The 17,875-nt window shown below is 38.1% G+C and overlaps 1 protein-coding gene across 3 annotated transcripts; it reads right to left on the reverse strand.

The window, feature by feature from the left end:
- Positions 1 to 1,622: 1,622 nt before the first annotated feature.
- Positions 1,623 to 14,140, reverse strand: LOC117296764 (serine/arginine-rich splicing factor 7-like). Of its 3 annotated transcripts, none has more exons than XM_033779807.1 (5): positions 14,094 to 14,140; positions 10,404 to 10,640; positions 8,084 to 8,272; positions 3,420 to 3,542; positions 1,623 to 2,721 (listed from the first exon to the last, which is right to left on the reverse strand). In XM_033779807.1, exons 2-5 carry the CDS (start codon positions 10,607 to 10,609, stop codon positions 2,661 to 2,663), a joined length of 579 nt encoding a protein of 192 aa, XP_033635698.1. In that variant the 5' UTR covers positions 10,610 to 10,640; positions 14,094 to 14,140; the 3' UTR covers positions 1,623 to 2,660. The 3 variants fall into 3 exon arrangements, with proteins under 3 accessions (XP_033635698.1, XP_033635699.1, XP_033635700.1); XM_033779808.1 differs by lacking the exon at positions 14,094 to 14,140 and adding an exon at positions 11,397 to 11,491; XM_033779809.1 differs by lacking the exon at positions 14,094 to 14,140 and adding an exon at positions 11,242 to 11,334.
- Positions 14,141 to 17,875: the final 3,735 nt, after the last annotated feature.

The following is a 17,875-nucleotide window of genomic DNA, read 5'->3' on the forward strand; positions in this document are numbered from 1 at the left end:
ACCGCTCTCTATTGATTATAGTTGAGCAGTATAACAACTCTACACCAGCCTGACAAGTATTAACAACCAGTCACAACAATACATGACATGGTGTTTGTGGGGAAGGTAACCTTGTTCTGCTTCTGTGAACCTTGACTCGGTCTGGTTAAAGATGCTTTGTCAGATTTTTGGCCGATTTGACCCACAAATTTTGATTTAAATTTCAATAGGTATTTTGATGGGGGTTGAGAAAGTTACAAGCTTTTATTTGAGCCATTGCTCGAAAAAGTCCGCCAATTATTAGTAGCAGTGAAATAAAGTGCTCAAAATTAGTTTTTTGTCGGGATCCCGAAAATATATCACATGACCAATTCTTATGTGTTTTATAAGAAACGTTTTAAATTTTTGTCATGGTTCCTGACCATTGAAAGTAAAAGTTAAACTTCCTTTCGTTAGAGCGGGTGATACTCTTTGAAATACCATTCACTCAAAAAAAATCTATTTTTTAATGTTTGGGTCCAAAAAATCTAACATAGCATCTTTAATGTAATTATTTACAAGCTACTTTTCTGGCATTAGCAAGTGTGCAAAACATTGATAAACATTGAAAAATATAAATGTGCACAAATTTACACATGGTATTTTTGATTGACTTTCTATAGTTTTTGAAAATGTCCATAGATTAACATTAAACTTACAGGGTTGGAAGATAATGATAATGGAAAGCTTCCCTTCAAATATTACTTACTGAGGTGCTGTAGTTTTGAGAAATGAGTAAATCAATGTCATAAAAATATGTTTGTAAATGATTAAAATAATTTTTGTCTCACGAGACGAAAATTATTTTCAAGACATTGTTTTACTCATTTCCCAAAAACTACAGCACCTCAGCACGTAATATTTTCAGGGAAGCTTTCTACTATCATTATCGTCAAACTGTGTAAGTTTAGTGTAAATCTGTGGACATTGTGTTTTTTGTCCCACAAAAGTTACATAGACCATTAAACATGTTGCCTTGGATCGGTCGAGTTTGTCTTTGAAAAGCATTTGAAACCGTTTATTATGAAATGCACATGTGCAAAGATGTTGTAAAAGTAAAAAACAATGATTCGCACAAACATGCCTCGAAACACGATTGTTTTTCATTTTACCTCGTCAACTATCACGGCCGGCCATTTATGGGAGTCAAATTTTGTACTCCCATAAATGGCCGACCGTGTTACATGTAGTTCGCAGAGTAAAAGGAAATCCGTGCAATTTCTAGGCAAATTTGTATTCTACTTTTAAAACATCTTTATACCAATATGCATTTTATAACAAATAATTACAAATGCTTTTTATAGACCCATCCGTCCGATCCAAGGCAACGTGGTCTTTTAAACTCGCCCAAAAAATGTATGTAGCCATGGAATGTTAACCCTGGTGAGAAAAGTTGCTTCTGTAACATCCGTGTTAGACAGGCGCTCCGGAGGCGGGCAAAACCAAATAGATTAGGAACGACTCTGGGTCCACCCAATAATATTTTGGTTTCATACGAACTTAACATAACATTTACATTAGGTTCAGCTCATGACAAGATCGACGTCTGAAACCAAGGCGCTCCAGAGGTCTTTCGACCAACTGCAACAGTCGATCTTCTGACTTCAGTGTGCCAGTCGCTCCTAACTGTTTCAGACGTCAAACTTTTTAAATGTACTAAATTCAGAATTTGGTTCGGCATGACTTTGGAGGGCCTATCTAAAACGGGTGTGAGATTTTAAAAGTGGTTCTCTGAAAATCAATCTGGATATATCTCTTGATGGACCCTCCTCATTTCCTCATATCCCTGAATGAGTTATATTACAAATAACCAGTGAAAGGCCTTCCAGGGCTAAGTGCACCTAAATCTGGTTTATAGCAACTCACATTAAAGATAGTCACAATAAAAATGGCTTTCAAAGCAGTTACAGTATCATTAAGCAAATCAAGTACATGGTGTTTCGCTTTATATAAAAAGCTTATTCTCATTGACAAGCATCTCATTAAAAACACATTAAAAGGGATAAGTTCTAACTGTAGACAGTGATACACACAAATGATTAATACAAGGAGATAAACAATACATGTATCGGCAATGAGCAAGTTCAAGTGCCCACATTTAGTCGCCTGCATTGACCACTGACCAGCAACGCACATGCGCAATGACGCACTCACACTAAAAGGCTCGTTTGAAAGCCTGGTCCACCATCAGAAACATTTTTCGCTGAAGTGTCACTGGTTCCCTTCTACACTTTACACATAATAGCGTGGGACCACAGAAGAAACCATGGGCCTGATGCTGGTTTCAAATGGTCTACCACAGTAGTCTACCAATGGCCGATCAGCCTGGGTTCGAGTCACAGTAGTCAACCTTAGTTAACCATCAACACACACTTGAACTTGCTCATTGAAACATCTTTTCAGATTTAAGCAGGCCTGAATAAAACTGCAGGTGAATTTCTCGGCACTGCTGTACACCTCAACTACCCTACATTGTGTGTATGCAAATAACATGGATTTCTACCATGAACAGTTACAATTCTACCAACTTCTTGAGTTCTACATTTGACCAAATTTACAAAAGGGAACAAGGAGACCATTTTGGCAAACTTTTGGCGTGCAACACGAACCACATAATTATAGTCTCGGCCTGGTTGTAAACGTTAGTCTCTGTCGCCAGAGTGGCTGCGACGAGGTGGGCTGTTGTGGTAGGAGACTGATCGGCTAGAGAGAAAAACACAAAACAAACAAGAAATGATATAAGAAATTATCTAAATTATCCATATCCAATATGGAGAGCCATCACAGATCATAATGTTGATAGTGAAGAGAAAAAACATACTACATGTATGTACATGTAGGCCTATTAATTAAAAGTGTATTTTAAAAGTTATTGATAAAGAAGCTGCCTAAACAAAAAAGAGAGAGAAAATACAGTAGATGATAATTACATCAGGTAGGCCCATCTCGTTGTGTAGTGTGCCAAAATGTGTTACATGTATCTAAATCAATGGTCTGAAGCTTAAATCCCTGAGATTGGTTGGGAGGTGGGATTAATAATAATAATAATATTGTAGTCTCAAACAGCGCACGAATCTTACAAACAAAGTACTCAAGGGGCCGAGTATAAACAAGCTTTCAGAAAGATAAGTTATTGCAGTGACGAATTCTGAAACCCAACTATTTAGCACCTTATAAGGGTTTTGAGGTGCTACAGCGCGCATACAGCAGCCACAGCCAGGAACACCCGGGCGAACCCCTTCTCTTTTCGATAAGTGCACTGGGTTCTTTTACAAGCGTTACACAACACATGGGACGAAAGCAATGGTAAAGTGCTGGTGATTCGAACCCAGACTCTGCTGGTCAGAAACAGGATGGGTTGAGTGGAGGGATAGGATGGGATGTTAGGTGGAGGTGGTTACCTTCTGCTTCTAGAGCGGCTACGATGGATGCGATTTCGGCTGCGACTGCAGCTACGGCTCTTACGTCGACGAGGCGAGAATGAACGTCGGCGAGGGGAGAAGGAACGAGATCGAGAACGACTTCTGGAAATAAAAGATATTAGAAATCAGTCACAGTGAAGTTGATAAATGGATTGAAACTTTCGTCATAAGATACTTTAAAGTGAGAAATAATCCTAGTCATACATGTCATAACTTTTCAGTTATAAAATGGGATATAATTATGATTGATAACTTGGTTCACAGAATTGTTGTGACAAAGTTAATTCAACACACACATCATTGGTGCAGCCCAGGGGCTTTTGTAAGGCCTTTACAGATCTGCTCAGAATATGTTGAATCCATACTACACTGTAAGCAAAATTAAGCAGGGGACCACTTGCATCCGACTGATACTGCATGGTACTTTGGCTGGTAACCAATTTTTTTTCCGTGCTTAGCAGTTTTATTCATACATGTACATGTACATGAAAACATACAAACTCCTCCAATGCTTAAATGTGTACCGGTAGTTGTTACATCCACATTCGGTAAAGAAAGATGCAGTCTAATCTTGGTTTAAAAAAAAACCAAACTTCTTTTTGTTTTTTTGTAACCTGGGCCCTAGAGTTGTGGCAGGTTCGAGGTTCACTTTGCATTTGGCTTAAAAAAAATATATATAAGAAATGACATTTAAGTACACATTACTTCCGTTTCCAGCATTACACATTTGGTTATTGTGTACTTGCAATGGTTAAGGATAGCAATTGAAAACAGATTGAGGTAGTCATGTGTGAAATGTTGATGCACACATACAGTATGACAAATAAAAAAAAAAATAAAAGACAAAAAAAAAAAAAAAAATCAACTTTACACGCAATGAAAGATGCACAAATTGAGCTCTAGTCTGAAGGCTACTGCACAATGAACTAAATTTGGTGTCCTTCGATAATTACAACTTGACAGTAATTTCCAATAGGGTTCAAATGCCCTTTTGTCTGTAAACCAGTAAACACTGGACTTTTAAAACTGCAAAACTTAAAACAAACCAGAAAGCAGTTGACCATGACTGGTTTTGTTTAATTGTTTTGTTTGCGAGGTCAACAGCATGTGCAAGTTGTAAGACCTGGACATTCCATTGTGTAACATGTAGTGCAAAGAGGGAGATAAAGGGTACTGGAAATCTTGCACCAAATCTCCCTTTTCCAGGGGGTATCAGGTAACCCCTGATTCCAGATCTTCGTCCTTGTGAAGCAAAGATTAGGAGAGACTGATAGGCTGCTAAACATCGTTTATCAGCGTATTCCGCTTTTATGAACTGTAATTCTGAGATTCCAGTAATGCTCAGCCGATTATCTGCCATGGCTGACTTACAGCCAAGGCTTGACCAATTCATGATAAATTGCATTCTAAATTTTCTCAAAAGATCCCAGAATGTTTTTGTCTTTACTTTGTTTAGTCATGGTTTCATTGTTACATCAATGTTCTCTAAAAACAAATTATTACAAACATTCCAAAAAGTTTGTCCACTCTTTGATCAAGTAAGAACATTAAAAAAACCTGGCACTACGCAGTTTTTAAAAAGCAACAAGATATTGTTGAAGACACACAAAATTCAAATAAATCCAATGAAAAAATATCATAGCTGCCTATCTCCAACACAAAACGTTTTCAATTCCATCAAGACTACATGTAGTTTTGTCTGCCTCAGTGCAAGGAGTGGCTGGCTTGGCTACATGCAAAACTGCACCGAGCCAGTTGTTGCTGGTTTGGCTACATGCAAAACTGCACCGAGCCAGTTGTTGCTGGTTTGGCTACATGCAAAACTGCACCGAGCCAGTTGTTGCTAAAACTAAGAAAGAGTTTCAGATGAAGAAACACCAGGTAGAGAAAACATTTTTTTTAAAGAAACAGATGAGATTGAAAAATAACTTAAAAACATGAAACAGACATTAATTTTATACATAGATGTCATTGTTCATTTTTTTTCTACAAAAAAATGATACTAAAAAACACTTTTTTTTACTTTGACTTTTCTTCAAAACGGAGTTTGTTGATTGGTGGGAATTGAGGTATGAATTCTCTTCACTGATGTTGATACTGCCGTGAAGAAAGTTCATGTGTTGGTCATGTGGACATGTCATGTTCAACACATGATAGTCACATGATGGTCACATGTTGGTGTCATGGTGGTCATGTGTTCAGGTTGTTGGTCGAGCTAGCTAGCTGTTTTTTAGAGTTGTCTAGCTGCTCTGGGCCCCGGTGGGGGTATATAGCTGTCTAGCTGGTTTTAGCTGACTAGCTGGTTTAGAGTTGTCTAGTCGTCTTTTAGCTGACTAGATGGGCCACCTGGCTTAGGTTGGGTGTTGGTGGTGGTGGTGATGGGGGCTCCTGTAAGAGGGTTGAGTGTGAACAAAGTGTCAATAGAGTCAAACTGTGCAAATAAATAACTCAACTACTTTAACCTCTTTGGAAATTGTAGACTCAGTTCGATGCACAATGAGCCAATCTCCAATCTCATTAAAAGCTTAGTGCCTCCTGACTAGGCTTTATCTGGGAAAGGTTTCATAAAAAACTGTGCATTGCTTGCATTTTGCTTCTACAAGAGCAGGCCTTGAACGTTGGTCTTTAAAGGGTTTGGGTGTTTTTTTTCAGGACACAAAAACAAAATGTCCACAGTTACACATTACTTACATTGTACATACACGGTTTAAAGAGAATGAAAATAGAAAGCTTCCCTTAAAATATCACTTACTGAGGCACTGTAGTTTTTAAGCAGCTACCTGAGCGGAATGTTTTCAACATAAATGGTATTTTTACTTGTTTATAATGCACTTGTTCACCATTTTAATGTAATTTTGATATGTGTACACTTCTGAACTTTTCGCAATTATCGAGTAAAAAATCAGGCCCCTACCTAAAGGTTTTTTGAAAAACTAAAAACACTTCTGCCGTTGAGAGCGGGCGTCAAAGGACAATGCCGCTGACGTCATTTGTGGGAGTTTGCTTTGTTATACATCCACGCTGCAACAAAGCGGCTTTATCTACTTATGACGTTTTGAGAGTGATTACGTAACGGGGCTTTTCGCAAATCTCGCAGAAAAGCTCTGGATAAGGGCATACAAAATGATTGTTTTTTTTACACAATTGAAACCTATTTATAATCATATGACTCGATTTCCTTATTCATCGAAAACATTTTAAGTGGAATTCAGCAACGTTCACGACTTGACATTTTCAGCAAGCAGGTCTTTAAGAAATGAGTAAAACAAGTCACAAAAACAATTTTTGTCTCAGGAGACTGTAATTGTTAATAGCATGTAAAAAGCTTTTTTCGTGACATTGTTTTAGTAATTCTCAAAAAACTACAGCACCTCAGCATGTAATATTTTAAGGGAAGCCTTCTAATATCATTATCTTCAAACAATGTAAGTTTAATGAAAATTTGTGGACAATGTTTTTTGTGTTTAAAAAAGTACCTCCAATCTTTAAGGGACACAGCGATGTTCCTCTGGTTACTAGAGGAACAATGCTGTACCCCTAGACTAGTAGAGAAAATTCGAGGAGGAAAATACAAAACAAATTTTGGAACTTTGCACCACAGCAGAAGCACAGGGCACCACAACAATGGCTGTGGGTTAATTAGAGGGCTGCAAGAGTAAAACTGATCCACGAAATGGAATTCCATCACTACACTTATCAGGCATGACAAATTAGTCCTTAGTCAAGTGCAAAGCGTGACCTACATTGTATGGTGTGAGCTGTTTTTTCAAGCTTGTTAATCACAATTTTGTTTGGGCTCTATTACATGTACAGTGTACTACCTTTTTTGAAAGTGCAAGGGCACCAAGTCAAATCTTCTCTTTGGTAAAGGGCACAATTTTTGTTAATTTCTACTGTAGCATTTCAAGGGCACCAAGGCAATCGCCTCTGTGCCTCCAGGAAGTATATTTTACCCTCGTAAAAAAAGTAGGAAAGTACAAGGGCTGACCTACATGTACATGTACATAGGCCCACAGGATATTGTTTTTTATCTTCCAGTACGCGCTAATCCACCAATCAGAAGCTCGAACTACTAGGGGGATAAAAACATTTATCTTCGAGTACGCGCTAATCCACCAATCAGAAGCTCGAACTACTAGGGGGATAAAAACATATGCTACGACCTCCGTTTTATATCCTACTTCCTCTGTTTTTATTACACAGTGCGCATTGTGAAATGTCATTTTGTCACGCTCCGTATACGGACAGTGAAAACATTACATTCTAAACTTTATGCGCGTGAAATAGCGCCCTGAAATTTTTTATTTTGCGCTTTGCAAGTGAGACTGGAAGATAAAATCATTATCACACGCGCGCTCGTGAAATACAAAAAAATCTAGCGCGTCTACACTTTTTGGACATGATATTTGGCCCCCAAGAAAAAGTAGGAACATTTGATTGAGTACAAGGGCTGCCCAATACATGTATGTTCACATGGTACAGGCTTTATTACACTTTTCAGGCTATTTCAGCCAAATGCTGTCAGTTGACAGCTTGTATTTTTGTTTGGGGTTTTCTTTTCTTTCTAATGGGCTATGAAATTTGAGAAGACAGATCCTCCTGAATTTTTTTTTTTTGTGTAAATCAGGGATCAGGAAGCTCACCTAGATCGAGACCTGCGCTGTCGACGTCGATTGTGGTAGCAGTCCCGTGCGAAGTGACCCCTTTCTCCACACTCGTAGCATTTCTCATCGGGTGGGAAGCGACAACCCCCGCCCCCACCCCCGCCCCCACGACCGCGGCGTGTCTCCCCCGACGACATCTCTACAGCGATTCTTCGACCACAGATATGACTGTGTTTAAAGTAAAAGACAAGTTTAAATGCAGTTATTGTTGATTTAAAATTTCATACAATAATAATAAACAGCATTAATAAAGCGCATTATGAATAACAGAAAGCTAAAACAGTCAGAATATAGGCCCAGTACAGTACTATTTTAAAAAATATACAAAAATTAAACTAGAAAAAAAATCCCAGACTGTACATGTAATTGGTTCAAACAATCAACATGAGTGGTATATTGGCTATTCAGAGCTTGAGTTCACAAAGAGCTAAGATTGATCTTCAGCCATAGCAGAAAGAAGTTCATCAGGCTGGTAAAATATCAATTTATTAAATGAACTTTCTATGAAACACTCATTCTGAGGATGATGACTAGTGAAACAAGTCGAAACGTACACAAAAATTACGTGAGTATAATTTAGGGCCACTGATTTTCCGTTTCAGAAAAGTGCAAATTCCGTTTGGCAAAAACATGAATTCCGTTTCAGGCACAAAAAATTCCGTTTCATGTTTTTTTATATCAATATAAACCACAAGGGAAACTGACTGGGTAAATTTGTAAATGATTTTTGGGGTTAATCCGGAGGTCGTTGGTTCGAATCCCACTCTAGTCAATTCTTTGTTCAACCCCAAAAATCATGTTTTTTTAATTAGATAAAAGGTTGTTTAATACCCAGGAACACACTTATAAAAATCAATTTGAGATAAGTTGCACTGCTGACTTTGTAAAATGTTCATTTGAACTGACAAATTTCAAAAAAATACTTTTTTTATAATTGTGGATTATTTTGTATACTGCTGTTCGATGAAACAAAAACATGTAGTAAGGGTAAAAAGGTTGTACTGTGACTGCAGTATCAATGCACATGATGTGATAGACTTGATTCCAAGTCTAAAACTGCAGTTGATTCTCTGCATCAGCCACATTGTAGGCTAATGACAGGAGTGTATCCACAAGAGGGCGCTGTTTCAGCATGATCAAAGACTTGGGAACAAGTCTATGGACGTGACCGTTCTCCATCCACAAACAAAATGTCAGCCATTTTGTTTTCGCTTTGGCGACAGAATGTTGACAGTTTACGGTTTTATTTTAGACCTTTCTGAGATGAAAAAACATTGTATGTGTTCTTATACATCATAGGTAAGCTAGTTTGTGTATTATTGTTGGTAAAAGAGAGGGAGAAAATGCAATTTGGGTGAACAAAAAATGTTTAAAACGTGCCGCGAATAATGCCCTTCGCTTAACCATGTTAACAACGTGTGTACATCATGTGTGTAAACATTGAGGATGGTGTGAAGTAGAACAGAATGATCCACGGTTACGATCTCGTACTTTTTAATGGTCTGATTTCTGATGACTTTTTAGTTTAACAAAAAGAATATTAATAAAGAATGCAATTTAAATAGTTTTGGCGTCAAGGAAAAAAAAAAAAAAAAAAAAAATCAAATTTTCTGAAATCCCGTTTTCCGTTTCAAAGGGCGGATTCCGCGAATTCCGTCCGTTTTCCGCGATCGCGGAAAATCAGTGGCCCTAATAATTACGTGAGTATTGGCTGTGTTTCATCCAAAAATTATTCAATAAGTTTAAAGCCGTAGCAACGATTGCCTCTAGTCTTGACCTTGGTGCCCCGTAAAAAGTTTCCCATGGACTTGGAAGATTTTACAATGTAAGTGCCCTTTGCACTGCAATGAAAATGGCCTTGTTCTCCCGAAGATGAAGTTCCAGGCCTGCAGCTCATAAATAATGAATCCAAGTACTTTGGGAAGTAAAGCGTTACATGAAGTGACAAACCTTTTCTCAAACACCAAGCATCACTCCAAAATAAGAGTTTGAAAACAGTATACAAAATGTGTTGGACACCATGGTGCCCAAGTGAATCTGTACAGTACCTGCAGCCCAATCAAGTCAACATGTGTCCTAACTAAAAAATATCACGTGAATACACACCACTTGTATGGCTTCGGAGTGGCACCCTAAAAATATGACAAAATAGGAAGGTGCTAACCCAAGGCTTTGTATAGCTCAGTTGGTAGAGCACCAGCATGTTATTTCGCTTAATAAACATTGTCAAACCCCGCTCTAAAAAATTGTTTTTTGCTCAACCCGAAATTATAAACTAAACATAATTTAAGCTCATTACCGGTTGTCCATGCCATCCACAGCGTCATGAGCATCACGGCGGTTCGCAAACTCCACAAAGGCAAAGCCTGGAGGATTCCTGGCGACCCAGACATTGGTCAGTTCACCATAGGCACTGAAGGCATCTTCTAATTCATGACGACTGGCACCCAGCCCGAGGTTACCAACATACACCTTGCAATCGATAGATCTACTGAAGCGCGACATTTTACTTCAGAAAGGATGGACCTATAGCTTGCTTTACAAACGAAAAGGAAAAAGGAAAAAGATGCAAAATTATGTTTTTGTAGCGTGGTCCAGCGTTACCATGTAGCTCTAGTCCTTAAAGACACTGGACACTATTGGTAAATTTGTCAGACTAGTCTTCACAGTTGGTTTATCTCCACATGCATAAAATAACAAACCTGTGAAAGTTTGAGCTCAAGCGGTCATCGAAATTGCGAGATATTAATGAAAGAAAAAAACACCCTTGTCGCACCATGGTCACACGAAGTTGTGTGCTTTCAGAAGCTTGATTTCGAGACCTAGAGTTTGTTCCTAGAATTTGTGTCATGATTTTCAATAGTCGTAAAAATGGAGCAAATCTGCTGACTAGCTGTCGAAGTTGTACATTTTTAACCATTTCACCCTGCACAGATTGCGGATGCTTTGTAACCCTCCGGCCTGTGCGGCCGTCGGGAGGAGGGTTACGTTATTGCAACTAGTGTTGGACCAGATTGTCATATGCTGCTCAAAAGAATCTCGTAACCCTCTGGCCTGGCGGCCATCGGGAGGAGGGTTATGTTATCGCAACTATATTTTTATTAATACGATTACACAAATACATGTACTTTATACACCTATCAATTGTAAGACGCACTACATGACCCCCGGGGAGGGTGCGTCACTGTCCATATGTGAGTCAGATTTGCGTGTCCAAAGACCCACCCTGAGCAAAAAAATTGACAGACATGTTGCAGATTTGGACGGTCCTCTGAACGATTTTTTGACTTACCAATCGCGGAAAACGACGCACCACAGACGGACATAACCGACGCACACAAAATCTCTTGTAAACTATGCAGGCACAGTGAATACGAGAGAGCGAGTTTCGCGGTTTTGCAAGTGCATGCACGAGTTCAGGTGTTCGCGGTTGTACCGCTTGATTTTCGAGATGAGCGGTTCCCAGCGCACTAGCTATTAAAACACTCAGAAAACAGAGAGGGGCATGAATACCCACAATTCAAAGCACAGCGCGCACGTGTGTACATGATGGTGCACAATCTTCAAATTGCTCGATAGACATTTGGAACTGCCTATTCTGCATAGCGCAAGTTATAAATTGCGCACAAACTGAGCGGTAGCGGATGCGGGGGTCATACAGTGCGTCTTACAATTGATAGGTGTATGAATGGCCGACAACTCGTCCGTCGGACAACTCGTCCGTTCGGACAACTCGTCCGTTCGGACAACTCGTCCGTTCGGACAACTCGTCCGTTCGGACAACTCGTCCGTTCGGACAACTCGTCCGTTCGGACAACTCGTCCGTTCGGACAACTCATCCCTTCGGACAACTCGTCCGTTCGGACAACTCAACTCACTCAACGGCTCGTGAATGAATAAAAAAAAAATGACACAAAGAAAAACACAAAAACAAACGGCTCAATTGCAGAATACCCCGCAACTCATAAGCACCACCTCCTAGCCGGCGGCTACAGCTACGCAGTCATGGAACAGTGACCGCACATAATGTACCGAAGTGATTGTTCGGTGTGTGTACTGTAGCATGAAGTATGGTGTGTACATGAAGTATGGGGGTCGACTTGCCACAGGTATCATACGTTACTATTTTGTTCTTGGATGGGCCGGGGTCGACTTGGTGCACATGTACATGAAGTGCAGGATCGATGTGTAAAAGTTTTTCACGATTGGGTCGGAACTCCTTTTTATTTGCCCGACCTTGGGGGACATTAATCAACCTCGTCCCTACCATTGATAAAGTTTATTTTCAACCATCTTTACAACAGTACACATTGTAACCGCTCCACTTACCCTGGTGACAAAGTTGCTTCGATTTTCATTCTACACAATGTTGCCCTTCAAAAAGGGAAAGAAAGTCCGAATTCCATTTTCTTGATATTTATTACCACTATGGAAATGTTCCCCATTCAAGGATTATTTAAAAAAGGGAAAGAAAGCCCGAATTCCATTTTCTTAATATATATTACCACTATGGAAATGTTCCCCATTCAAGGATTATTTAAAAAGGGAAACAAAGCCCGAATTCCATTTTCTTAATATTTATTACTGCTATGCAAATGTTCCACAATCAAGGATTATTTTAAAAAGGGGAAGAAAGCCCGAATTCCATTTTCTTAATATATATTACCACTATGGAAATAATCCCCATTCAAGGATTATTTTTTATTAAAAGGAAAAGAAAGTCCGAATTTCATTTAATATTTATTACCATTATAATGGAAATGTTCCCCATTCAAGGATTATTTAAAAAAGGGAAAGAAAGCCAGAATTCCATTTTCTTAATATTTATTGCCGCTATGGAAATGTTCCCCATTCAAGGATTATTTAAAAAAGGGAAAGAAAGCCCGAATTCCATTTACTTAATATTTATTACCGCTATGGAAATGTTCCCCATTAGAAGGTAAAAAGCATTCATAAATACCCCAGACAGTTCCTCTACTCCTAGTGGTGGAGAGCGCGTCACGTGGGGGTGTTTAACTGGTTGATAATGACCAGTGTTTATAACTGGCTGGCTTCTGCGTGTCAGACGCGCAAGATTATTACGCAGAATGCAATTCATAGCTATTAGCAACAGCGCGTAATCTACTTCTAAGTGCGCGCACGCAACCTATTTCTAAGCTTGCGCGCATACACACAACCCACGCGCAACAGACTCTCCACAAAGGTTTTGAACTAAATACTTCAAACCTCATATTTTAAACGGTCAAATTTTTTAACGAAAGGGCATTTATGAATGGGAATAAAAAAGTAGTGACTCGTTCTTAATCGTCCGTTTAAACCTTGCAGGGTCGTTGCCATGCGCTCAAGACCCTCGCCCGAGCCGATCACACGTAAGAAACCGTCGCTACCCTTTTATTCCCTTATTAAAGGCACTGAACACTATCGGTAATTACTCAAATTAACTTGGTAACAAGTAACGGTGAGCTATTGATAGTATAAAACATTGTGAGAAATGGCTCCCTCTGAAGTAACGTAGTTTGTGAGAAAGAACAAAAATTTCTCACTCAAATATTTGATTGAATTCAAGCTCGAATTTTGCATCTGGAAAGCACATAACTTGTGCAACAAGGGTGTTTTTTCCTCCATTATACTCTCGCAACTTCAAATTTTCACAGGTCTGTTTTTTTGTGCATTATGCTGACATACACCAAGTGAGAAGACTGGTTACCAAAGGTGTCCAGTGCCTTTAAAAGTTACATTGAATGTTTTTGCATGCTTTATTAATATTATTATTATTTTCAACCATGACATTTGGTCATTGATATCAACATCCAAATAATATAAAAATGGTCTAGTAGCATGGAAACTGTTTCATGTAACATAGTATAATGGACTAACATTATTTAAAGGCAGTGGACACTATTGGTAATATCCATCTATTTGGTTATTAGTTTAGTATCGGTATTTACGAATGTTTTATTTACTTCGGAATAACAAAATCTTATTTTACCTCGTTTTTCCGGCTGCTTTGTAGTGAATAATCGACGGTTCCCGTCGTAAGCAAAGCAATCCTAAAGTAGTCTGGGTACCATATCAATATCTAGGTCTCGTTCCCGCCGACGAAGAAGTAAAAGTAGTCCACACAAACGAGGTTGACAAATTGAGGGGGTGTGTAAAGGGGCGGGGTAAGTGGGGGTGGAGTCAGATGGGGTGTAATTAGGGGCAAAATCATGAAGTTAATTATGGAAAGGGAGAGGTTGGGTAAGGATTTGAATTGGCCTGGTATGTCTCAGGAAACAAACGGTCTACAGAAACTTCTAATTGACAAGGGGTAAAATATCACAACAGTGAGGATAATTTGGAATCTACAAGTCAACCTGCAATTTCTTAGTCTCAAACTTTTAGAATAAAATGTTTAGACACAAATTTGCACAAGGTTTGTTCATTTATTACCATCACATTTACATGATGAAACCGCGGTGGCTGCAGAAAATTTCATTATTTTTATTTAATTAATATTAAATAATTAAACTTTATATTATAATTAATAACTACATTTACTGCTGAGTAAATATTAAAGTCTGACTTGAATATTTTTAATTTTTTTGTCCTTAAAGGCAGTGGACACTATTGGTAATTGTCAAAGACCAGTCTTCTCACTTGATGTTTTATATCTCAACATAAAATAAGAAACCTGTGAAAATTTGAGCTCAATCGGTCATCGAACTTCCGAGATAATAATGAAAGAAAAAATACCCTTGTCACACGAAGTTGTGTGCGTTTAGATAGTTGATTTCGAGACCTCAAGTTCTAAACTTGAGGTCTCGAAATCAAATTCGTGGAAAATTACTTCTCTCTCGAAAATTATGGCACTTCAGAGGAAGCCATTTCTCACAATGTTTTTTACCATCGACCTCTCCCCATTACTCGTCACCAAGAAAGGTTTTATGCTAATAATTATTTTGAGTGATTACCAATAGTGTCCACTGCCTTTAAATTAATGTGAGAGTAAACAAAACAAGTAATGAGCAAAATAATAGTTCACAAAATGCTTTTTTGTCGCCATTAATTTTCACCATTAACAAGGATGCCAAAAATCTTGAATAAATGCCTTAACTGTTTTAATTACACCATACGATATCTAGTGCTCAAAAATGTGGAAAGTTGTAGGTTCACATTCAACCCAGGTTATTGTGGCTTTGTATACAGGCAGTGCTCAATGGGGCATTATAATGCCCTTGGATTCTGGGCGCGTTGAAAGGAATAATATGGTTAGAAAGATATCTTAGAATATTCACATAAATATCCCTTTAAATGTTGTGTTTTTTGTCACGACAGAATATAGTCTGCTGATTTGTAAAACCAAATTTTGGAAAAATTCCAAATCATGTTCTGCTGGTTGCGTATTTCCACAGGCAAGTTTATGTTTTTAATCACCACTCGCCTTCAGTGCATGGATAAATCTTAAAAGGCAATGTACACTATTGGTAATTACTCAAAATAATTGATAGCATAACAAATTACTTGGTAACAAGCAATGGCGAGCTGTTGATGGTATAAAACATTGTGAGAAACAGCTCCCTCTGAAGTAACATAGTTTTGAGAAAGAAGCGCAATTTTCCACTAAAATATTTTAATTTGATTTCGGGACCTCAGAATTAGTTGAGATACACCGAGTGAGAAGACTAATCTTTGACAATATTCAAAGGTGTCCAATGTCTTTTAAAGGGCAAGGAGTACTTCCAAACCAGCAACATTTTGAGAGATTTTAAGGCAGTGTGTCCCTTTAGTACTGGGCAACGCCCACTGTCTTTTTGTAAAGTGGTTAGACTGCAAAACTTGCAATCACAAATTTGTGGGTTCAAATCCTGATTTCAAAATGATTAGAAAAAGGTATTGTTGTCACGATTTCTTGATTTGGGAATTCATAGTCATAAATATTAAAACAAACAAATGAGAGAGATGGGCAGTTGCCAGCTTGGTGATTATATCCCCTTGTGGGACCTTTGCTAAGTGTCATGGTTAAGAAATATCATCTAAACAAATGAACAAACCCAATTACTATGTTTCCCAGAAATTACACTATTACAAAAAAATTCAAAATAACTAAGCATTAAAAATAAACATTAACAAATAATGTCGAACAATATTGAGATGTAAATGTTTTGACTATAAATATAAATAAAATATCTATTTCAATCTATTTAAAGCAGCAACCATAGTTTGACGTTGCGCTGGGCACCAGTAGAGAACAACGACATTAAAGAAAGTGGTTTTAAATTAATTTATAAGCCATTTTGAGATATGGTTGACACAACTACACCCAAACCATACACAGCACTCCTATTGTGTCCACCATATCTCAAACAGACTTAAAGGCAGCTATGGACACTAGTGGTAATTACTCAAAATAATTTTAAGTATAAAACCTTACTTGGTGACGAGTAATGGGGAGAGGTTGATGGTATAAAACATTGTGAGAAACGACTCCCTCTGAAGTGACATAGTTTTCGAGAAAGAAGTAATTTTCCACGAACTTGGTTTCGGACCTCAGATTTAGAATGTGAGGCCTCAAAATCAACTATCTAAACACACAAAACTTTGCGTGACATGGATGTTTTTGCTTTCATTATTATCTCGCAACTTCGACGACCAATTGAGCTCAAATTTTCACAGGTTGGTTATTTTGTGCATATGTTTAGATACACCAAGTGAGAAGACTGGTCTTTGACAATTACCAATAGTGTCCAGTGTCTTTAAGGCTTTTAATCTCAAAGTCTGAATAAATTACAAAATAATTAAATCCAATGTAGGACCTACATGTAGGAAAACTATGTAACCTATTTAATTTTTCTTATACAATTTATCATTTTTCCATTAGAACCCACATCATACTAATCTGGTTAAGTTATCGGGATAGAAAAAGAAAACTTAATTTTTTATATTTTATTTACATAACTTTAAGTTTAAATTCAATTCACATGTAAGCCCACAAAATTTCGCATACACGTACAGGGTGCTCCTTAAATATCTATTAGTGTAGCGTAGAATTATTAACCACACTCATTCGCACACAGTTTGTTCACTGTAACAAGGTGAAATCTCATGCCACTGGTTATGTGGATACATACATCAAGGAATGTTTCAGAAGCAAACCACCTACATACAGTGGTAAAGCCAGGATTGGTGGGGAGGGGGAATTTCTCTTAGTGCGATGCCACTGTTTGCCACCTTAGGGGAGGTCAGATCGCATAACTATAAAAAAAAAAGTTTTATACAATCTCAAAAAAATGCTTAAAGCCATTATGCACTTTCGGTAAACAGTATTGTCCAAGTCCCACACTTCGTGTATCACAACTTATACATAAAATAACAAACCTGTGAAAATTTAGGCTCCAATCGGTCATCGGAGTCGGGAGAAAATAACGGGAAAACCCACTCTTGTTTCCGCGTGTTTCGCCGTGTCATGACATGTGTTTCAAATAAATCTGTAATTCTCGCTAACTAAATTGATATTGCTGTACCGAAAGGGTCCAATGGCTTTAACAGTTTCCAATAGAATTTGAGTGAAGATGCAACATCCTTTAAATGCACTGGACACTATTGGTAGTTACTCAAAATAATTGTTAGCATAAAAACTTACTTGAAACGAGCAATTTCTGTTGATAGCATAAAACATTGTGAGAAACGGCTCTTCGGGATTCACGTAGTTTTTCAGAAGAAGTAATTTCTCACTCAAATATTTGAAAGGATTTTTAGCACTCAGCTGAGGTCTCGAATTCAAGCATCTGA

This window comes from Asterias rubens, chromosome 11 (assembly GCF_902459465.1).
Source record: "Asterias rubens chromosome 11, eAstRub1.3, whole genome shotgun sequence".
Classification (NCBI taxonomy): Eukaryota; Metazoa; Echinodermata; class Asteroidea; order Forcipulatida; family Asteriidae; genus Asterias; species Asterias rubens.

Coding starts and splice junctions, on each gene's coding strand:
- LOC117296764 (XM_033779807.1), bottom strand. CDS start 10,609: ATGTCGCGCTTCAGTAGATCTATCGATTGCAAGGTGTATGTTGGTAAC. Junction 8,273..10,403: donor GTGGATGGCATGGACAACCG/GTAATGAGCTTA, acceptor CTTTAAACACAG/TCATATCTGTGGTCGAAGAA. Junction 3,543..8,083: donor CAGCGCAGGTCTCGATCTAG/GTGAGCTTCCTG, acceptor TTTTATTTCCAG/AAGTCGTTCTCGATCTCGTT.